The 23,668-nt window shown below is 43.4% G+C and overlaps 1 protein-coding gene across 1 annotated transcript in view; it reads right to left on the bottom strand.

Annotated features, from left to right (window-relative positions):
* Positions 1-387: 387 nt before the first annotated feature.
* Positions 388-23,668, bottom strand: part of KIAA0319L (KIAA0319 like) — a 31,697-nt gene continuing 8,416 nt past the window's right edge. Inside the window, exons 4-21 of the mRNA XM_058040440.1 lie at positions 21,107-21,380; positions 17,729-17,830; positions 16,794-16,891; positions 15,305-15,392; positions 14,198-14,290; positions 13,510-13,642; positions 12,437-12,665; positions 11,567-11,690; positions 10,909-11,041; positions 9,949-10,097; positions 9,513-9,664; positions 9,200-9,338; positions 8,735-8,894; positions 6,706-6,848; positions 5,622-5,744; positions 4,905-4,995; positions 4,467-4,558; positions 388-2,125 (exon numbers count right to left, since the gene is read on the bottom strand). Coding sequence (XP_057896423.1) covers positions 1,938-2,125; positions 4,467-4,558; positions 4,905-4,995; positions 5,622-5,744; positions 6,706-6,848; positions 8,735-8,894; positions 9,200-9,338; positions 9,513-9,664; positions 9,949-10,097; positions 10,909-11,041; positions 11,567-11,690; positions 12,437-12,665; positions 13,510-13,642; positions 14,198-14,290; positions 15,305-15,392; positions 16,794-16,891; positions 17,729-17,830; positions 21,107-21,380 — 2,511 coding nt within the window. The 3' untranslated portion in view covers positions 388-1,937. The remainder of the gene's footprint in view (positions 2,126-4,466; positions 4,559-4,904; positions 4,996-5,621; positions 5,745-6,705; positions 6,849-8,734; positions 8,895-9,199; positions 9,339-9,512; positions 9,665-9,948; positions 10,098-10,908; positions 11,042-11,566; positions 11,691-12,436; positions 12,666-13,509; positions 13,643-14,197; positions 14,291-15,304; positions 15,393-16,793; positions 16,892-17,728; positions 17,831-21,106; positions 21,381-23,668) is intronic.

The raw sequence follows: 23,668 nt of genomic DNA, 5'->3' as shown, positions 1-23,668 counted from the left end.
CAGCTGCAGCCTCAGGGCACACCTGGTCAATCCCTGCAGCTCCAAAGCCTCCTGCTCCCACAGTTTGCTGACTCACACCCAAATGAAGGCACACACAGAGTTAAGTGTGGGGCCGTGGGACAGCCAGCCCTGGGCTGTGCCCTCTGAGGAGCCTCCCAGGGTCAGCCCTGCCTGTGTGTGGGCCTGGGTGGGTTTGGAGGGTGCAGGAGCCTCCAGGGAGGGGAAGCCTGAGCCAAGCCCCAGCTGTGTGCCAGACAGCCCAGGCACAGGGTGGCCCCTGTGACGCCAGCAAATGCCACAGCCTCAGCACTGGGAGAGCTGCAGGCTCCAGAGCTGGCCTGAGCAACAGCTGATTGCCCAAAAAATAAACTCAGCAGCAGCCACGACTACATTCAGTGAGGGAACACCCCCTCACGTTCAATAGTGTTTAATCTTCATCTAGCTCAACACAAATCAGTAGTGCAGCAATATAAATACAACTGAGGAACTTAAAGCCTTTTGGCTTTCATAGCTCAATAAGAAGGAAAAAAAAAAAAAAAAAGCCAATGAAACCAGTTTCCAGTTTTTAAATTAAACACAAAGAAAGGCAATGAACTGCCCAGCCATCCCCAGAGAAGCAGTGGCATCCTTCATGCCAGCACGAGGCTGAGCTCTGCCCGAGGACAGGGTGCAACTCACGACAGCAGCACAGTGACAAAAGGGAGTGGCAATGGGAGAGGAGCCCCCTGCTGCCCCTGGGCTCAGGCAGCAGGGACACAGTGACACGCTGTGCCACGTGCTGCTGGCACTGCCCACCACCCCTGGGCACCCAGAGTTCCCTTTGCCACCACAAAAGGACATCATGTGTGCTATTGACACTGTGATGGGAGCACACAGGGCTCTGCAGCCACACCAGCACAGGGCCAGTGAGCTGCCAGCCTGAGGGAGCAGCCAGCTGGGGACTGCACAGACCAATCCCCATCACCTGGGATGTGCAAATTTTAAGGGAGAAAAACAAACAAACAAACAAACAAACCAAAAAACCACAGTACATAGTGTTCCATAACTGAGATATGGTTATGTCCAGCCTCATGGACGGCCTGGTGACCAACAGAAAGTGCTGGGGCCACAGAACATGTCACAGCTTTGGAATGAAGCCAGACATTGGACAGAGGCACCAAAGGGGGGTGTGTGTGTCCCCAGCTCTGGTACCAAGCAGGACTTTGCTGCAGGAGGGGGTCTCCCAGCCTGGGCAGTAACCACAGGTCAGCTTTTCACACATGAACAGGCACCAAGTCCCAACACTCCCCATGAGAGCAGCCTGACAGTTATTGGGAACAGCCACAGACCCCCTCCTACCTGCAAACTGCCAGAGTGTTTACATTCCCCCTCCTCTACACTCCAACAGCAGCCAAGTGCACGTGAAAGGACAATCTACATTAAAATAGTGCTCAAACCATTAGGGAAGGTGGGAGTAAAGGAGAAGAAAGTTGTTGGACAGCATAACTAGCCCGTGGTAGGCTATGGGAGCCTGAAGGGAGCTCAGAGCACAGCTCAAGTCCTTGACTTTCCTTCTCCAAGGAGCTCCAAGGCAAGTGAGCTGGAAGTCCACAGGTGCTCCCTCCAGTGCAGTCCGAGGTGGCTTAGGAGGGTCCTGCACATTCACAGTTGCTCCAAGTGGTTCTGTCCTGCCCTCTCCAGATGCCAGCTCCATCCTTTCCTGACTCTTCTCCTGGGGTTCACAGTTGCCTTCTCCTCCCTTTGATTTCCCTTGAAGTTCAAATTCAAGTACAACCAGTTTGAACCGAATGAAAAGAAACCCACAAAACCAAAGTTATTTTTCTGTGAAACGACTTAGCAGCGTTGTCCTGGTCAAAGTGGCCTCCAAAGGCCCTGCTAGGACAGGGATGGGATCTGACCTTCCCTGCTGAGCTCCAGCCAAGGCTGCCCAAGGGGGGCTATAGGATCTCCTCCCTCTGGCCCTTGGCTTTGAGGCTCAGCTGCCCGTTGCGCAGGGAGCCGTTCTGGCTGCGGAGCAGTTTCCCTTTCTCCCGGTCAGGCCACGTGAAGATGGCTTCATCACTGTCCAGCTCCGACTCTGAGTGCATCAGGCTCGTGTTGAGGACTTGGGCTTTCTGTCTGCCACCTTGAAGGGGAAACATTCCCAGGTTAGAAAAGCTTTTAACACCAGTGAGGACCTCACCTTGCTCCATCCCCTCTAAGTCTCCTTTTCTCATCACGTCTAAGAGGCAGCAGAACCTGACTTTCCTCTGTGTGTCTCTTATTCCCTGGGATGCTGAAGCCAAAGTGATCCTGTCTCAGACATGAGACAGGATAAATCCATTCTCCTTCTTGAAATTAGGGAATGATCTGCCATTTGCATTTATTTTTTAACAACAAGCCATGAAATCCAAATCAGGACAAAAAGCAGTAGTAAGTCTAACCTGGGATTTCTTTTTGTATTTCTGAGGGTGACCCGTGGTTTCTTTCATATATCTTTTCAAACACAATAGAAGTTATTTCCCATTTAGAAAAGTAAATCTGTATTGTAGTTAGATTTTGTATAAGATTAGTAGGTGTAGCTATTTGGTTTGTATTAGGATCTCTGCTAAAAATAGAGGGGACAGTTAGGTGAAAACTTACAGGAGTACCAGAGAAAAACCTGTATGAACAGAGTGTGTTTATGTCTTGCAGAGTATATATGTTAAAACCTCAGTTAAATGTGGAAAAAGTATAGTGATCCTGTCTCAGACACTCTGGCATGTCAGGGGTCACAACAACACTCCAAGACAGCACAAAGCACAACAAGCAGCCAGGAAGGCAATGATGTGACCAGAAGGGAATGTGAGTACATGGGGGAGCTCTGTCTCCCTGACCTTGCTCGGGGCATTGCCTAGAAAATGCTTGGAGGGCTCACAACTGGAGTAAGAGAATATGCAGGTGTGTGAGGGAAGATCTCTGCCATCTCACTACCCTCTCCCTACTCTCCTCTCTGCAAGAGAAGAGAGATAAATTAGCAGGATGAATTTAGATTAATGCACAAGGACAGGAGAGAGACATTTACTGATATTGTCAACAGAGGAAATATTTAAATTTAGCTTTTCCTTAATGGAGAAATGCAACATTTCCTCTGTTAGCAGAAAGCTCCCTGGACATATCTCAGGGAAAAAAAGACTTCAGTCAGCAGCCAGCCTCAGAAGCAGCAAGATGAGTTTAGTTACCAGAGAGCAAATGGTGAGGCACATTTGGCACGTTTATTGCACAGTGGGCTCTGAGGTGACAGATGGTCAGATTAAAGCAGAGTTGGGTGCTGAGGGAGGGAAACACACCCGGGTTTCCTGCAAGGGTATCTGTGTTTGAGCAGTTGGGACAGCCTGGTGCTCAGAGGAACAGCTGATCAGTCTGTCACTGCAATGCCCTCCATGCTGCTCTTGGGCACTGCTCACTTTGCTGGAACACCATTAAATGGGATAACACCAGCATGAGCAGTTGTTTTCTGCTAGCAAACAAGGATCAGGGACTCTTTTCCATGCACAGTTAACACATCCCCTTCTCTAAACAAAACCAGGACACACTCTGACATGAAACACACACTCAGCAGCTGCAGAGCTCCCTGGCTTTCAGCAGGGCTGTACTTGGCACATCCTTCCCAACACTTCCCTCTTTTCCTGGTCAGTCAGCAGGTGCCCATGGCTTGGTTCATGTATCAGATTAAAACACTCCAGCCTGAAATAACTCCCTGATCTTTGCAAAGCACTGACAAGCACTCTCAGGTCAGCAATGCTGGCTAAGAACACTGAGGACAAATCCTGCCCTTCTGGAATGGGCCAATGGACCTGTAGCCACAAGGAGCACTGAGGAATTCATGGAGCTCCCTCTGAAATGCACCTGCTTACTGGAAAACTAGAGGATGAGCTAAAATGTGAAATTTTCACAGCCTGATAAGCACAGGAGCAAGAATAAATAAGTTGATGAACCAGTTGTTTGTGGTGGGTGAGTAGCAGAGCAGAAATAAACCTCAATCTCTCCAGTACACAAGTATTTTGAGGTTGTTCTCAGGTGTTGATCAGTTCAATGTAATGTTTAGTGCCACTGAATTCCTGCTTTGCTGTAGAGAATGACCAAAGAATTTCATATTGGCAAGAAGGGAACTACCAGAACCCAGGGGAAAACTTCAGAGCAGGAGAAGTTACAGTCAAGACTCAATTTTGGGCTTCCTGAGTCAGACTGTTCTGCACAGCTTAATGCATCCCCTTCCTACTTCTGAGGTGCTAAGTGGAGACATCAGGACCAGGCCAGTTTCAGCCCCAATTTCCAAACCTAAAAGTTAGATGACTTTACTAAATACAGATCTGAGACAAGCTCTCAGATCTTCTGAGACTCCTCTGTCAGTCCCTACATCACATTTGTTTCACTGTTAAGTCCACTGAGGAAGAATCCTCAGTCAGCCCTCTGGAAGTGCTGAGCTCTTCCCTCTCATGTTTTACCTGCTTTGGGATTTGGTTTTAACTCCAGGCTTTCCTGATCCGTTGCATCCAAAATCTTGTATTTGCTTTTTCTTTTGGATTTTCCTTTCCGTCTAAAGGGGAGAAAAAGGAATTAAGGAACAGTCCATTTCCAAAAGAGCCAGAAGAAAAACAACTCTGATCTTCAAAGCTAAAGCACTCACTATTTAGGATTATGTTCACATTACAAAGTGAAACATTAAAATGTTGCTCAGTTGCACATTTATAGGTTAATCCAAATTTTCTTCTTAACATAACCCAGAGTTCTGGAACTTTAACATTTAATTTGAAACATTTAAAACCCAGGATCCCAAGGCTCAGCAGATGACCTGCTGGGACAATGGGATTGAATCTTTAACCTCCTACTGCAGACACTTGGCTGTGAAACCTGAATACAGCAGGGTTTGGTTTCAGTCCCACCTCTTGCAGCAGCAGATCACCATCCACGACAAGATTCCAAAGGCAACCACGATGACAAAAGATGCAATGATCACATACAGCACACTCCACTCTGCAAGCAAAACCCCAGAGATAAACACATTTTGGCACCTCATACAACTGACAGTGCACATTTTAGGGGACTGTTTTTGGGAAGGAAAAGGCAAGGCCTGCCTCTTTGCAGAATTAAAGGCTGGCATTCCCCACCAGATCCCCTTGGGAAGCTCAAAATCCAATGTGTGGATTTGCTGGGCAGTGCTCACTGAGTGCTGGTTTATAAAATTTGCTCTCCTGTGGCAGGACAGAGATGACAGAAGAGAGCTGTGATTTACACATCCAGAATGGACTCAACTCTTAGTGAGTGTCCACTGGGAGGGTGTGAAGGGAACTCACTCCCCTGTCAAACATCTGCCCAGAGGTGAGACAAGGGTCTGTGTGCTGGTGTCAGCATCTCATCAGGAGATAACAGAAGAGAGCTGTGATTTATACACCCAGAATGGACTCAACTTTAAGTGAGTGTCCACTGGGAGGGTGTGAAGGGAACTCACTGCCCTGTCAAACATCTGCCCAGAGGTGAGACAAAGGTTTGTGTCCCGGTGTCAGCATCTCATCACAACAATGGGGATGCCTGGCATGTGCCCAGCCTGGGTTCCACACAGGGGTTTCTGTGCCAAGGTGCCACCCAGGGGGGTCACTCACCGCAGTTGCTTTCGCCGTCCCCCATCTGCACCCTGAGGAAATTCTCCATCCAGAAGGGGTCACACACGCAGCGCTTGGTGAAGGAGTCGCAGCGCCCGTGCTCGGAGCAGTTCAGCTGACAGGCTGGGGGCCAAAACCAGCAAGGTGAACTAAATGACTCACAGGTGAGGTAAAAATGGGAGAAAATGGTTCAATCCAGCCAACCCCTCCTGCAGGCTCTGATCTGAATGTGGCCCCTCTGCAGCTCATTCATAGCTCAGTAATCACGAGAGGTGAGAAGTGCAAAGTAAACACCTGGGCTTCCTGCCAAACTGAAACATCCCACTTCACCAGCAACATATATTTTGCCTAATAAATCCTCATTTTGATATACAAGTTGTGGAATTTGTATATTAGTCAAGTAAATGTTTTTAAACAAAGTTTTGATTTTCCAATTCAAACCCCGACTGTGAGACAGACAAGAAACAAACAGATCCTTTGGAGGCACCAAACAAAACTGAAAAATGGCTTCTGAAGGCCAAAAAATGGTAAAATCAGGAAGTAATGAAAATAATTACTTTACACAATTCTAGTTTCAAATCTCTAACTGATCAGCAAATGATCCTCACAGGATGGATCTCATAAAAGAAAAGCAGTGCTAATGTAAAGATGTAAAATAATGATAGAAGGGGAACATTTCTTGCAGACTGATGTTTGTGCTGCACAGGAAACAAGTGGGTTCACAGCTACCAAGATGTGCCATTTATTGTTTTCAGGATGCCACTGATTTCAGTGACTGTAGTCCATTAACACCGTATTTTAGTTTCATAAGTATCAATCTGCTTTTGGTTTTGTGAACTCTTATCTTCACAGCAACACTGCAAGTAATTATTTATAAGAAGCTGAATAGTGAATGGATGGAATTAATTGGTAAATAAGTGATCAGTGAATAGTCTAATAGACTTAATTTTCTGTTTCCCATTTATTAACATGAAAGCTCCTGCATGTGTGTGGGCATGGGAGTGTTTTCAGCACCCTTATTTCTATCAGGCAGCTGAAAGGAAGGTAAAAGATGTTCAGTCTGTCCCAAGAGACTCTCACTTACTGACTGTGTTAATCTCCAGGGCCCGGAAGATGAGGAAGTCTGACTGTTGTTTCCTCAGCTCGTTCTTCAGCGTCCAGGCCACCTCCCGTCCTTTGAATATCTGGTGGGGAGGCTGGTTCTGCACAAAGAACACCATCTTTGTGCTGGAAGAGAGGAAAAAATTATTAATTATCTGCTGCTTCTCCAAATATCAGGTGGAGAGCCACACTCTCCAGTCTATCATTAGAGGGACTTACTCAGAATCCCAAATTTATTTGAAGACCAGACTGCTGGCTCTGTTTGAAAGCAGTAATGGCAGACCTGGTTTTACAGTAGAAAACCCTTCAGGATATCTGATCCATTCATATTTTTCAAGGTAGGTCTGCACTGTTCTTGAATTTACACATTAAGTAGATCTTTGTATGTTCATGTTAAGCATCAAATCCCCAAACTTTAAGGTCCTGCTGTTTTCATACTCTCCTTCCTTCCTTGCTCTGGGATCCTGAGATTTTACTACTCTGAAACTTTGGGGTCCATTTACATGCTCAGCACAGAGCTCCAGCACCAGAAAACAGAAATTTACACTCTTTTGCAGAGTTGAGTTTGAATGCACCAAGTGCTGTAGCCCAAAAACAACCCAGGTGTGAAGGATTCTGTATTCTGCAGCTTTACTGCATTAACTTTATGACAGAAGAACTTGTTCGTCATGGCTTGCTCACCTTGCAGAGCCCTGTGGATCCTTTAGACTCACAAAAGGATGCATGAATGTTTGGGATTTATTATCACCAGTGAGCTCATGAGTCAATGGCATATCAGTGAAACCCTCAGAGTATGTGAAATACCAACAGTCAGAGGAAAAAGCTCTTTCTTAACAGCACAAGTTACTTTGACAGTGGAAGCAAAAATGGGATCTTAAAGCCATCTGTCAGGAAACAATCTCTGCTCCTTTTTAACACTTCCCACTCTTTTGTCTGCTGGAACACACAAACAGATGAAGCATTAATGACAAGAATCCCTTACTTGCCTTCCTCAGGGGCGACTGGCTTGCTCATGGCAGAGACAGAGAGCTACAGTTACAACAGAAAGTGCTGGCTCCTCTGTTCTCAGCTCCCTAGCTTTGCATGGACAATGAATTCTGATTTTCCTGCTACAGCAGGCCAGGTGGACACAAAGGAATCAATACATCACAGCACTCAGCTGGGTGTAAAGTAACAGCAGATTTATTGCTGACTTGCTGCAGGACTTCAAGCACGTCCCTTAAATCTTCTTCAGTGCTTTAGGTACTTTAAAACTACTCCCCTTTTAATAAAAACTAAGTGCAATATTGCACTTATTTCAACAGATTTCCACTCATGGCTTGTTGCCACTCTCCAGGTAGGCAATACCACCCTGACCTACAGCTCTGCTCAGCAGCCAACTTCCATGTGGTTAGGATAAATGCAGTTTTCTGTAAGCCAATTAGCAATCAAAATTCAGCTTCTCTGTCTCTTCAAACAGAAATCATATTGGCTCAATATATTTTTTTCATACACTAAGCTGAAACAGTTGTGTGGGCAATAAAGCTTCTGCAGAATTAGTGGAAGATGTCCCTGCCTGGGGCTGTGTGGTTGGAACTGGATGATCTTTAAAGTCCTTTCTACCCAATCCAGTCTGTGATTGTGTGAGCTATCAATTTGGCATGAAGGTGAGGGGGATTGTTTCACACTCTGGTGTGTTTTAAGTGTTTCAGCAAACTCCTGCACCAAGCTCTGCTACTTCTCCAGCTGCAGAACGTCCCTTCACACAATCTCCACAACTTTCAAAAAACAAATCAGATTTGTTCTTATTTTACAGGTTTGAGGTGAAAATACATCAGCAGCAGCAGTTTTCAAGGGCAATGCACCATCTCCAGAGGGGAAAAATACTCAAGACCTGCTTGACAACTCTGATCTGAGCAGGAATATCAACGTTAAGCAACAACTCTGCATGTTCCAATCTGCTTTCCAAGTGGCTTTGATTTTCCAAACCCTCCAGCAATTCTTTGCTGTGTACCCTCCCAGATGAATCCCACCTCTGCTCAGTGTATGGCTGGATCTTTTGCACGGTGATGTCTGAGTCCAGGACCCCCAGCAGCACCCCAATCTGCCGGATGAACATCCCCTTCTGCCGCTCCGTCAGCTGGCTCACGTTCACATCCAGGATTATCTCCACCAGGTTGTTTTTCCTAGGATCTAGACAGAATGTAGATTATACAGATCTTTAAGAGTTTCTATTTAGCAGCCTGGGCACAAGGCAGGTTTTTAGCTATCTCTCCAGGATGTTTCTGATTTGAACACAGAGCAGCACTGTGGGAAGGGACACAAGGTAACAGAAGCAGTGAGAGTCAGCCCTCAAAAACCACAGGAAAACACAACCACATCCCTCAAAACTTTTGACATTTACAGTTCTAAACTACACTAGATGACATATTTTAATCCCAGTATACTGTATCAGAAGGCTGCAGGCAAATGTGGTACAGCACAAAACCCAGACTCACCAGGTTTGACCTCCACTGTGGTCCTTTCCACATCACTCTCTCCTTTGGCATCTGTTACTCTGAGGTGAAATGTGTAGGTCCCTTCTACCAGATTGGACAGGAGGAGGACAGGATGATGGTCTGAATTATTTAAGACTTCCTGGAAGGCAGAACAAAGTAAGTATGAGGAAACAAAGGATCAAAGTAGCACCATGTATTGTCATATTTCAGGATATGACAGAGTAACAGCCCAACAAGGAGCTTTGTATTTCCTCAGGAGCTGTCAACACTACTTTGCACTGATTTTTGTGATCCTTTACAAAAGAAAGCTCACCCCAGCTGCAGGGCTCCCCTCATCCCGGGTCCACAAGTAGCTGACAATCCCTTTATCATCAGAGGACTTGGATCCATCCAGCTCTGCTGTGTTTGTGGGCAAGGTGATGACAACGTTACCAGCAATCTTTGCAACGGGCGGCTTGTTGATCTCTAAATAAACAGAGAGAAAACACTTGGAGAAAGATCTTGTAATGCCCAATCAAAAATACTGAGTAGTCCAGAAATCCCAGTCTAACCCTAGGGAAGAGAAGGGAAATACTGCAGGATTAAGCTGAAAATACCATTTCTCCAGAAAAGGGCAAACCTCAAGGCCACTTCAGTGCTCTCCACATTGTCTCCCTCAATTCCTTACTTTTTTTCTGTCTCTGAACACAGGTTTTGCTGAACTGCTCAGAGATAACCAGTGACTGAGCAGCTCTTGTGGCTGGATGTACCTTCCTTGACGATGACGTTGACGGAGCTTTGGCTCTGCAGGTTCCTCTCATCTTTCACTGTCAGAGTGAACTCATATGTCCCAACCTGGAGGCCTGTGACAGTGGCAATGCTGCTGTTGGCATTCTCCAGCTTCACACCATCTGGACCCCTAACAAAGACACAAGGGGTCTGGTTAGTTTTTGATCTCTTTCATGGGTTTTGATAAGTTTAAACTTTGCACAGAGCACTGGAGGAAAACTCACTCCAAACAGGAGCCTGGAAATAATAATCCATTATAAAAATCAAAATTGTGTTCTCCAGTTACAGCAAGATAATCTAAACAATAAGTGCAGGATCCAGAACAAAAAGCATAATTTCTGGCAGGTAAATGTTTTGGTTAATTTTAAACCAGAGGAACACTGATAACAGCACTTAGGTGGTGTTTACAAATAGTTGTACTTTCAGCAAATTGGCTTGTGAACTGCACAATGAGCCAATTTTGAAAAAAAAAAAAAAAAGAAGGTGCAAAGCAATAACAGTCCTTCATTTCTAAGGCTTTGCACAGACATTGCATTAACAAACAGAAAAAGCTACTGCAAGTTGCTCATAGGCTTTTTCCTGAGTTCCCTAAAGCATTTCAGGGAATTTAGAGTTGAAGAGAACTCTGCCTCTAAACAAACTGCAAAAGCATCGAGTTAGGAGGCCCTGCTGTTGTTGATTACAAGGGTCAGGCTCTCCATGAGATCCAAGCTGTGAATGGAAACACAGCTGAGCCACACCATGCTCAGGCCTAGAGATGAAGGCAAAGCTATTTCTCATGCTCAAAGAAAACTCCACTTCTTTTCAACCAAACATAAATCCTTGTCTTATTCAGGTAAAGCTTGGCAGGCCCCATGTGACCATGACTGAACACAAGGGAGGTGTGGGGGTGTTTTAAATGAAAGATTTGGATACACAAGAACATGGAAGGTGATACACACCGAGTTTTTTCCCAAAGATAGAAGACAATCTTCTGGTCATCCGAGCTCTTGCTGCCATCTAGAGTGGTGCTGTCCACAGGAAGAGTCAATTCTTTATCTGGACCAGCATCTGCCTTTGGGGGCTTGTTGTTCTCTGGAAAAGAATGCAGGGTTTCTCAAACACACACCATAAAGGTGAAGCTTAAAACACCACCAATAAGATTTTCCAGTACATCCCTTGCCCACTACCTTGTACTCAGATAAAGTGAGGTTAAAAGCAGTTAAGAAATTCAATAAGCATTTAATTCACACATCTGCAATAAATGAGACTGAAAACTAGGAATTCTGATTTTTGCTCTCATTCTCTCAGTACTGCTCCACTTTTCCTGCCCCTGTTCCAGGACCCAGCACTGTGGGCAGACACAGCTGTTTGAAACACAATCTTGCCTTTATTGTAGGAAAATATCAATCAGGTTACACTGTGTAAAATAAGAGAATGGCCCACAATTACAATATTCCTACAAGCTTTATTTTGCTCATTTATCAGCAATATACCAGCCCAGAATGTTCCTCAATCAGATCCGCTTCCCTGAAAGTCACCATAAGAGGTTGCTGACAGATTGCTGCTCACCTCCAACCCCTGGAAGGGAAGCAGCAAGAGCAGGTAAAGGCAGCTTACCTGGCTGGACTATCACAGTGACCTCTGCAGTGGACTGGTGCCCAGCAGAATCAGTCACTATGAGCTGGTAGGTGTAATCACCTTCCTGCATTGCAGAGAGCTGCAAGACTGGTGTCCTCACACCCTGTGAGAAAAGATTTTCATGGGTTAAAAACAATCCTCATGCAGATGAGGGTGGACCAGAAGACTCTGATTCTAAAGCAACCATTACCAGCATATTCTAGGGGGTTATTACCAACTCCTGCTGTGGGAGCAGGAGTCTGTGCCACTTCAGCAAAGCTCTTGCAGCTAAATTTATGCACACTACAAGGACACTGTTGTGGGACATAATAAGAGCAATGCCATACAAGCAGACCTTTAAGGATTCAGTAGTTCCCAACTCCAGTAAAATCTCTGGGGAGCCCTGTGCAAATCCCACACATTGTGAACCTGATTCATGGACTTTCTTATTTTACAAATTTGACAGTAATAATCTTCAAAAGAAAAATGATGACACAGAAACAAGTTCCAACATTTATTTTTTAGGAGGGTCTGGTCAGTATCAGCAAAATTTAGACTCCAAGATTCAGCTTGAAAGTTCCCACCTCTCTCAATCCCCCTTCTTCAGCAGGATTTAAAACTGCATTGCCCAAGAAAGGAACAGGATGCCAGGGTGAGGCTGGTGCAACAGCTCAGCCCCTAAACCACCACCAGCTTCCAAAATCCTTGTTTAAAGTTAAACAAGGATTTCACTTTAGGCACATACTTATCATCACACCTTTGCTCTGTAGGATTCTAAAAGACATTTCCTAACAGTCCATTCAAACTGGTTTGATTATAGACAAAATCCCAGCTAGTGAGCAACCCAGGTGGAACACAGGAGACACTGACCTGCATCTCCATCACCTTCCCTTTGCTGTTGGGGCTCAGCAGCCACTCGTAGCTGACGATGCTGTGGTCGTCCGTGCTCTGGTTGCCATAGAGAGTGATGGAGTTCTGGGGCAGGGTGATCACCTGGTTTGGGCCAGCATTGGCCACTGGAGGATAATCCACTGCCTTCTTCACAGTCAGGTTGGCAGTGGTGGAGTTGCTGGCACCATCTGAGTCCACAACTGTCAGACTGAAGAGGGAAATAAGAAGTGATGGTGACCAGAGCTGAATACAGCCTTTTCTGAATAGAAACTTCCCCCAAATATCCAATGATCAGCCTCAAAGTGATGCAAGGAATTCAACAGTCACATCCATCTCTCACCTGAAATCTAACAACCAGTTCCAAGGTGAAACACAGAAGTGCATTACTAACCCACAAGTGGAATGACACAGCACATCTCCTCAGGTAGCTGGTACCACAAACACAGCTGCTTTTTGCTAAATCTAGACCTGAACATGGATCTGATTAGTTCATGCCAACTGCCTAACAAGAAAGCAGTGTTCATAAGAGGCATTCCAGGTTATTTGACTTTAAATAGATCTGCTGGTGCAGTGATGGACATCACACCAAAATACAGGCCAAAGGAAAAACACAGGACAAATACAGAATTAAAATCAGCTCCCACCTATTGCCAAGGTTGTGCATCAACCCATTAGACCTCATTCACTTATCTGACACAAACACATTGCATTTAAAAACTGGATTTGAAGACTGCATTTCTTCCTAAGCCTTTACCCAGAGAGTTTAGATTTGACATTTCAAGGGACATTTTGTAGCACTGACAGAGCAGCCATCATCTTAACCAGGGCTACAAGTCAAGAATAAGAAGTAGCTGGACAGCTTATCTCTCCTGAAGTGCAAAGCTACAAAACTACTTGAAAGTGTAGGAGTGGAGAGAGGGAACATCACAAAATGGAGTTCTCTCCATGTTCTGTGTTGGGTTTTTTTTTAAAACCAGATTAACACTTCAGGAATCTCATACATTTCATTATTGAGGGATGAGAACTGATGGACTCTGCCAGGTGTGACCTACCTGAAAGTGTAATTCCCAGGTACCAGGTTGGTCAGTGTCAGTATGGGAGTGTCACTGGAAACCTTCTCCTCCCTCAGGGGACCCTTCAGCTCTTCCCAGTGGTAGCTGATAATTTTATCATCATCAGTGCTTTCTGTTTCAGCAATGGAGGAAAACACACACACACACAAGGAGTTGGAAAATGCTGCTTCACAGATTCCAATGGTCAGTCCCTACTTCTGCCCTGGGGTTAGTGGGCAAAGGTATTTTTGGTTGAAGCCCAAAGTCTCTGTTATTCTCAGACACCCAAACTGTAACAAATCAATGCTAGCTGGGCCTAAGACAACCTGAATTTGTATAAAGGAACTCCTGAAAAGCTCTAGTGCAGGCCAGGATCACTAAAGGTGTCCTGTCAGTAACTTACACATTTGAAGTTTAGCCAAGAGCCCAGTAATTTTGATTGACAGTAATTATTTTTTGATTCTGAGCAGCAACCTCCAGAGCTTTTCCTTTTTTAGGAGACTGGCTCAGGCCAGTGCCCTTCAAAAGGAACATGGAGAGGTGCTGTTGTGTGTGTTCTGCTCTCTTGGCCAGAGAGGCTAATTCTTTTCAGTGCCACTGTTTCTCTTGAACTTTATGCAAAAGGCCAGCCCAGGAGCAAACACAAAGCCCCCTGCTGGATGCTGCACTAAAACCTGCAGGTACTCACTGCTGCCATCGATGAGAGTGGAAATGGTCGGCAGGGAGATTTCCTGGAACGGTGGGGACACGATGGCAACAGGAGGCTGATTCACCCGGGGCTCTGCAACAACAACCCAGCTGTTACCATCACACCACAGGCAGAAAATCCTGGCCAAAAAACTGCACAACTATCAGCAACAGTGATTTGTGCTTCCAGCACGTTCTACACCAGCTTGGGGAATCAGTGATGCCAAAAAGGGGGTGCAAACAGTGTGGGGGTGAACAGCCAGCACATCAGTGCTCTGGGAAGGCTGCACTGCATCAGGTCAAGCACCTACAGCTTCTTGCCACAGTGTGGCTGCTGCTCTGAAAAGTGAAGGATTTTGGTGCATGCTGCCAGCTGCAAAACCACTGCTTATAAGGAAATGAGCAGCCACAGCACCCAGAAGACCAGCCACACACTCCTGCTAATTTAGGGAGTGCAAGAGGATTCTTTGCCCACAAAGCTTGTACAAAAGTCTTGCTGAAGACTGCAAAATTAAGGGTTTTATTGACACCTGTGGCTGTCTCTACACACAGGCCACATAAAAAGTGAGGCAGCACAAAATGCTGCATCTCCACCAGCTCATCTGCAAACCAAGTCTTACAATAGGGAATGAGATTTGACTTAACCTGCCTGTGGTTGGGAATGATATTCCTTATGGACAGAAAAGAAAGGAACCACCAAAGGAGCTTCAAAGCTCTGGCTTCTCTTCAGTTTTTGCTCCTGCTGCTAGAAGCTTTTTGTCAGACTGCAGCTAGTTTTTATGGAAGCAGTGACCTTTCAGGGTGAGGTGTTTGCTGAGCACTTCCCTATCAGGGTTAGAGCTCTTTTATCAAAGTGGTTGGCTTGATACAGTAGAGCAAAAATAGCAGTGTGTTAGCAATAGCTTCCAATCTCAGGAAATTATTTAATATACATGTATATATGTGTGTGTTTGTATATATATATATATATATATACACACATATATGCTGCAAGTTCACAGCACAATGAACGATCCCCACACCAAACCAAACAATCTAACCCATGGTACAGGTGCCTTGGCTTGTCAGAGATGGGTGAAATCAAGGAAAATCCAACCCCAGCACTCACTTGGATTCACTGTTACATTCACATATCCCTCTCCATGAGCATTCTCCCCATCCACAACAACTCTGAACTCGTACAGGCCAACAGTAAGCTGGAAACAAACACAAAGGATTATTTACCTACAGGTTGGTGGCACCTTGTCAGGACCTATTGGAAGGTCAAGTTCCTGTGCTTTGGCACAGGAGCACCCAGGCAATTGTGCTTCAGCCTCTGCATACACAGCAAAGGAGGGTTTCCAGGCCAAAATGGCATTACAGGTATTTTAGTTTACAATGGCTATGCAGAAGCCAAAGATTCATGTTTCTCTCTGCCACAGGATTGTCAGTCAAGCTTTATTTTCCAGCAACAAAAGGCAAACAGAAGAGAGATAATAGAGATTAGTTCAGGTTGTCTGGCCACAGGAATCTGAGCTAGCAGATTGCATTCGAGGTGAAAAAAGCTGCATGTAAGAAGAAAATCTCTTTTTGTGCATTTTTATAAATGCAAGTGTTTCTTCTTTTCCTTCCAGGTGACATGAGCCAGGCAGTCACCTCTTCACCATCCACTATTGAGCCAAAATGAGAGGATGAGGGACCAGGTGCTGGACAACAATCTTGACACCCAAAAGGCTGAAACCCTGACAGAGACCTGCACACTCCTTTCCAAAGGTTTGGCTCTGCATGATACCCTTACTACAGCCTGTAGATTTTTTTCTGAGTGCAGTAGAATCCAGGCTGCTCAAAGGAATGTCCCAAGTACAGAACTGTATATTCACAGTACTTAAGAGTCATTTCCTTGTTAAGAATCCCCACATGCAGGACCTGGCAACCCTTTCCCTGTCAGAGCTTGTCTAAGAGCAGCAGCCAGGACATGCCATGAGATATTGCAGGGCTCTGGTTAATGGAAGCAGCAAGACCCCCTTCCAGTGGGCAGCACAAGGCTCAGACTACCACACTGCTCCAGGAATATTCCCTCCCCTTGTTACTGTTAAATTGTGCCATTTGTGTGCCTTGTCACACTGCTTGTAGGCAGCTTGTACCTCCTGAAATCAATTTCTTCCTTCCCTCGTGCCAGATCAATCTCCTTTCTCTAAGAGCCTCAGAAGAGGGCTTGCAGCCCAATGTTGGCTGCCTGCCCATCATGCAATTTCCTATTCATCCTGAAACCCCACACAGGTCTTTCCTGGCTGCTGGGATCCCCATCTTCTTCATCTTGAAATCCCACACAAGTCTTTCCTGGCTGCTGGGATCCCCATCTTCTTCATCCTGAAATCCCACACAGGCCTTTCCTGGCTGCTGGGGTCCCCATCTTCATCCTGAAATCCCACACAGGTCTTTCCTGGCTGCTGGGGTCCCCATCTTCATCCTGAAATCCCACACAAGTCTTTCCTGGCTGCTGGGGTCCCCATCTTCTTCATCCTGAAACCCCACACAGGTCTTTCCTGGCTGCTGGGGTCCCCATCTTCTCCACCTGGCATTTTACACAGCAAGATATGAAGTAGCCAAAGCTTTACCTTAGACAACTTCAGGGTCTGGGAGTGCTTCTCTGCCATTACTCCACTGTAGTCTTTTGGATGAGTAATCAGCTCCCACTCATAGGAATATGTGGTTCCTTAAACAAAAAGAAAAGGTCCAGATGTTTGTTTTCAAAGCCTGTCTTTCTGCCATGCTAAAGAACTGCAAAGGTATTAAACATTTACAAGGCACATTCTGCTGCACTGTGGAGAAATGAGACAGCTTGGGCTGTGGCTTTTTGGGAATATACCCAGGAAAAGAGACAATCTGTGCTTCCAAACTCATTTACTCTGGAATCAAAACCCATCTTTCAGCCTCCAAGGCAATAAAGAGCTTTGGAACAATCACAGCTCCAGGATAAAAAGAGAGAAAAGCCTTATGACATCCTCAGATCCTGCAGATACAGGAATGCCAATTTTTGAACAGGAATGAATCAATCCCTGCTGCCCACAACATGGAACACACCTGCCTCTACAGCTCCCACTGCCACAGTGGACAGAGTTAGGAGAAGAACTTTAAAAATATCTACCAACAATTTGCATGATGAAATGAGGAGTGTACAGAATGTGTTCCTCAGCAGGCAAATACCCCAATTCAGATTTTGATCACTTGCTAATACAGCTCAGTTCCTATCACCAAATATAAAGAATAGATGCTAAAAGTACAATTTTTTGTCACACAACACCCTGAGAATGTGCCATCTCTTCCCACAATCTCCCAAATCCATTGGTTTTGCAGCACTTTCCATATTTTTGTGCCTCACTGTTTTCTCTGAGAGGCAGCACAAGGCAATAGCTGAGTATGAAAATTTTCCACAGGCAAGTGCTCTCTGACAAAAGACATTTTCAAGACTGCCCTTATTACATGCCACACATAATGACTGTTTGCCTTTCCACATCCCCAGCCCTTAGCAGAATTCCCAGGGAAGCTTTACCAGGTGGTGGCTCAGGAAGCACAAATGCATTCAGCTGAACTTCATTCTTTGGCAGGGTCACTTCAACACTGTCTCCAGCAGAAACCACCAGCTCCTTCATAGCTGAAAGGGACAAACACAGAATTGGAGAGGAACAGGAAAAAAAAAAACCCATCTTGATTTCATTTTATGGAATAAACCCCAGCTACAAATTATGATGTATTTTGTAAATATCCTGCTCTCATTTCAGGTTTTGCTCTCTTTGTCAATGTAAAAGCTCTAATAGGGGTTTACAATTTTTAGACAAGCCCAAAATGACTCAGTCACCTCTCTCTTTGTAGATACTGTGCTGAAACCTCCTCACCAAGGTCCAGCAGGATGGGAAGGGTTTTACTTGACAGCTTTTTGGCAGAGAACTCAGCTGCAGGCTCATGGCACAGCAAGACAAACACTGCTACTTCCAAACTGCAATTCCTGAGCTTCACAAATATATGAAGAATCCACAGAATTTCGTTTTTGAAAAATTGCTTGAGGGCTAAGAGAATTTTTTTCAACTTGCATAGCTGCCACACTGGGTATGGAAGCTCAAGATACAAACTTGGTCCTTTTATTTGTATTTTCTTTTCCACACCCACTCAAGAATTTTCTTGCCATTCCATTTCAAATAAACTGACAGGTTCCTTTTAAAAACTACAGGGTAACCTTGAAAACTATAGCCAGGGACATATTTTTTCTACTTTTTATTAGAATTAAGATAACCAGAAAGTTCAACACATTTCTTAAAAACACCTCTTGGCCTCCTCATCTCTCTCTTCCCTTCCCATTTGCTTTATATTTGTCTTTTTATTATTGGACCTGGGAATTATGCATAGAAAATATTAATTCTTTAGTTTGACCCTGTCAAAGACAATGTTTCAGAGGTATGCACAAAAAATCCAAATTTAAAAAATGGGGAAAAAAGGACCTTAGACATTCTGCTATTTTCCCACCTTTATTATCTATTATTTATCTATCTTCTAGTTTTAATAGCTAGTGGAATTAACCATCTTTTTTTTTCCTCTCAAATACTCCATCAATCTTTCCCCTCTCAAATACTCATCAATCTTTCACCTTCAAAGAGTTCCAAGGCAAAAAGCAATCAGATCTCATTAGGAAATAATAAAAACAAAAACCAGACAAACAGATAAAAGACCTTGGAAAAATTGCTCTTTACATCATCTTTGCATTGTTTAGTAAAGCTAGGAGGCCTTGGCTATGTTAGTCTTCCTACACAAGCCAATGAAGTTGTTTAAAGCATATTTTCCAGTTTTAGGTGGGGTAAGCCCTTAAAAAATAATAAAAATAAATTAACTTGTCAGCACAAGCAGCCAATGAGCTTCCTGCCAAAACCATCTTTGGATGCAGTGCTTGCCTTACACTTTCCATTTGTTCCCTTCTAAGGGAAAGGCACCCTAAATTCAAAAGAAATTCAGCAGTGAATGCTTCAGACACTGGCTGAAGTGAATTCTGAGACAGCACACGAGCAGTACACGCCATTCCCTGTGCAGGGCTGCCAGCCTGCCTGAGGGAACAGAGCTGCCAAAGGGCATTTTGGCCCTTGTGCACTTTCAACAGTCTGTTTTAGGAAATAGCAGTGTGAACAGAAACATCAGCATGCTGCAGAGCAAGCAGGGCTAACAGCCAAGTACACTGCTCTCCACGGCTGAACTGTGCAGTGACACCTCAGGGACAGAAAAGAATCACTCACACCCTTTTCTGAGCACACATGAAGGTTTCTGCTCGATTTGATGGATAGCACTGTGCCAAGGCTACTGGAAAAACACTTCCCAGGACTCTGCCCTGCATCACATCTCAGCCTTCACTTGGGGAATTGAGATATCCTCATTAATTCCCAGCTGTCCTCACATGCAATGGTCACATGCAGATTTATGATGCTCAAGTCCCATTCCAGACCCTCAGGAATTACTGGGATCCAACAGCACATGTGCTGACACAGATGCCTCAGTATTTTCTCCAAGGTACCATAACTATCTATATATCTATATATTTTTATATATTTTTATACATATTCTTATATATATTATACATATGTAATATAATCTATATATAATATATATAGATATATATAGACATAGATATATAGATGGATAGATATAGAAATATACATATATAGATATCTATATATTTTATACATATTTTATATATATTATATATATTATACTCTATATATATCTATATATGTGCACATATATCTATATCATATATATATTTATATATATATTTATATATATATTTATACATATATTTATAAATATTATATATAATATAATCTATCTATATCTATATATAATATATACCTGTACATATATATAGATATTTATATATATATATTTATACATGTATTCATAAATTTTATATATAATTATCTATATCTTTATATTTGTATATATAAAAGATTGATAGATAGATAGATAGATAGATAGATAGATAGATAGATAGATAGATAACTATGGTACCTTGTTACCATATATTTACAGATATATTTATAATATATCTATATATTTTAATCTATCTATATTTATCTAATATATATATCTAAATAAATATATATTATACTCTATATATATCTATATATGTGTATATATATCTATACCATATATAGATACATAGATATTAAATATATTTTACATATATTTATAAATATTATATATAATATAATCTATCTATATCTATATATAATATATACCTGTACATATATATACATATATATAGATATATATATTTTTAATATATATATTTATACATGTATTTATAAATACTATATATAATCATCTATATATTTATATCTGTATATATAAAAGATAGATAGATAGATAGATAGATAGATAGATAGATAGATAGATAGATAATTATGGTACCTTGATACCATATATTTACAGATATATTTATAATATATCTATATATTTTAACCTATCTATATTTATCTAATATATATATATATATAAATAAGATAGATATGAAGATTAAGATGAAGATATAGAGATATAGATATAGATATAGATAATTATGGTACCTTGAAACCATATATTTACAGATATATTTATAATATATCTATATATTTTAATCTATCTATATTAATCTATTATATATATATGTATATATATACATATAAATAAGATAGATATGAAGATGAAGATATAGAGATATAGATATAGATAATTATGGTACCTGGACACCATATATTTACATATATATATATATATATATATATATATAATATTTATTATTATTATTTATAATTATATTCATTTATAATATATCTATATATAATTTTCCCCACTGCTGTGGCTGGAAAAAGCCTGAGCAGGTGCCATTTGCTGGAGCCCCCCAAGTCCTCACCTGGCGTGGTGGCAGCAGTGCTGGGGGCAGCAGCAGTGCTGCTCTGGGCTGTGGTGACACTGCCATTGGTGGGCACTCCACTGGGCACAGAAGTCTCTGCCTGTGCCTTTGCTGTGCTTTTCACTGGCACAGGGCTGGCTGTGGGCAGCTGAGCGTGGGCATCACCAGGCTGCCCAGGCTGCTCAGTCTTCCCTGGAGCTGTCAAGTCCAGTGCCACAGGGCTGGAGAACGTAGCCAGCACTGAGGATTCTGGTGCAGATGTTCCTGTGTGGACCTGGAAAGGAAGAAGTTGTCTGAGTTTGACCTGAACACTGAATGGCAGTTTTAATTTGCCTTTCTCCTCCTCCACAGTGAGGGAGGCTGGAAAATCCCTGGTTTGTTTTTCCAGTTTGTTTTTCTTCTCTCTTTCTGAAGTTTCTCCATGTTCTTCCTCCAGAGCAGACATTTCTACCCCAGCTGAACACCAGATTTAGCTACAGCATTTAAGTACCAAGGCTGTTGATGTGACAAATATAAGAGAAGATCCAGGTTCAAAGTTGCAATGAGTGGAGCTAAAAGAACAGAAAGGTGGGATAAGACAGAGCCTGAAGACAGGGACCACAAACTGGGGTTTATTTACTCTGGCTGTGATTTCCTGAATCCATGCAGCTGGCCAGCATGGAGCAGGAGGATGGCAATGGCATTTTTATGTAATAACTGAATTGTTACAGCAAGAGGAAATTTATTTTGGAATCACTCTTCAAAGCAAGGTGAGCTGACACACAGAGCTCCCTGCATGCCTGCCCCAGGAGATGCTGTTGGGCAGGGAGAGGAGCTGGAGGGCACAAACTCTGCTCACATCCACACAGGATGAGCCACTTGATTGAAAATAATCAGAGTGGCAGGAACAATTTCCGTTCTTTCATCAGAAAATTCCTTTTACCTAGCCCCATTCCAGCTCCCAGCCTACCAGGCCATACTCCTGACAATTTCCCTCCACCATGAAGTCCACGTGTGTAGCACTTTTTGTTTTAGCTAACTCTATTTTGAGAACATCTGCTAAATATTTAAAATGGAGCAATGTACCATCTTTGACTCAGAAATTGCTTTGGAGCTGGATTTCCCACCACTACTGCCCATTAGAGGAGTGATTAAAAGCTCATATTAGAGGAAATATACTCAATATACTTTTAGACCATGCTGTTGGCATTCAGTCCAGGAAAAAGGAACTGGGAAAACTCTCCAGATCATGGTGGGCAACATCCTTGTCAGTAAATGGGCTGGGCTTTAGAAAACACTAAATGTTGGTTGTAAAAATAAAGCTGTGCTGCCCACACTGAACACCCAGCCAAGCCAGGAGCAGCAGGGAAGGCACTCAGGGCTTCTCTGCAAGGTTTTTGTTTCAGCCTTGGGCAAATAATTTCCTCTCACCATATCTCAGCTCCCTTTGCTCACAGAATGTAAAACAATTGTTTGATTAACATCTGAGCTGTATGTACCAAGGAATCAAACACTATTTGTTGGTGTTACAGACATGAGCTGTCTTCCTTTATTTGGTTACTTACTAATGGGCTCACTTAAACAGAAGTATGGATTCTTTGGAATCCAGGCAGGAAAAATCTGGCATGCTGCTCTTCCTCAGTGGCCCCAGGACAGCTGGATGTCCCAAGGTGTATCATCTTCCACCCACTGACAACTGCAAAGGGTTCTGACTCCCTTCCCTCAAGATAAAGTTTGAAATGCTGGCAGGAGAAAGAGGGAACAGCCAGGCAGGAACCCAAGAGAGACAGACTTTAGGAAAGGCACAGGAGCAGAATGTTCCCATGACTTCCTACCACTACGGGAAACAACTTTTTGTTTCTCAAGAATCAACCCAGAAGGGTCACAAGAACAAGAGCCACAAAAAACAAACAGGAGATCCACATTCACCTGCTGGTCACAGCAGAGTCCCCACTTTGCTTGGCAATATTTTCAGGGAGCTGAATGCTTTCTTGACTCACTTTTAATTTCCAAAAAAAACCCCACTTTAGAGTTAAGAGAGATCCTCTTCCTTCCAAAAATCTTCAGGATGAATTGACAGCCAAATGTCTGTGGAGAGCTGGAATTAGATAAGCTTTGCCTGGGGCAACACAACAGTCAAAAATGCCTCTAATGCTTGCAAGCTGAGACATTTCTTATCTCTGCTCCATAACTCTGAATTCTTTAAAGCAAAGAACAGATTATTTCGTTCTTGGGGATAAATGACAAGGAGACTAGAAGTTTGCCAGCTGTCCTATCTTATTAGCTTAGAAAATAGAGAGGAGTGACACATTGGCCTGAGTCAACACAGGAGCCTCAGACAATTTTGATTCCACCCCTAAATGCCTTTGGCCTGAGACAAATAACCCAGTGTCCTTGTCTGGGAGTCCCATGTCTGGGAGAGGGACTAGAGCAGCCCTGTGCTCAGAATCCACACTGAGCCCAAGTTACTTGAGAGAAAAATACCTCTGTCCTGGAAATTACTTCTATTTTTTCATTTAAATAGCCTGGTCTGAACTCACAAAATGGGCTCTTTTCAGCTTAGATGGTTTCCTTGCTGTCTGC

This window comes from Melospiza georgiana, chromosome 24 (assembly GCF_028018845.1).
Source record: "Melospiza georgiana isolate bMelGeo1 chromosome 24, bMelGeo1.pri, whole genome shotgun sequence".
Classification (NCBI taxonomy): domain Eukaryota; kingdom Metazoa; phylum Chordata; class Aves; order Passeriformes; family Passerellidae; genus Melospiza; species Melospiza georgiana.
Note: the sequence above shows the minus strand (reverse complement) of the source record. Positions and strands in the feature narration are given on the sequence as shown.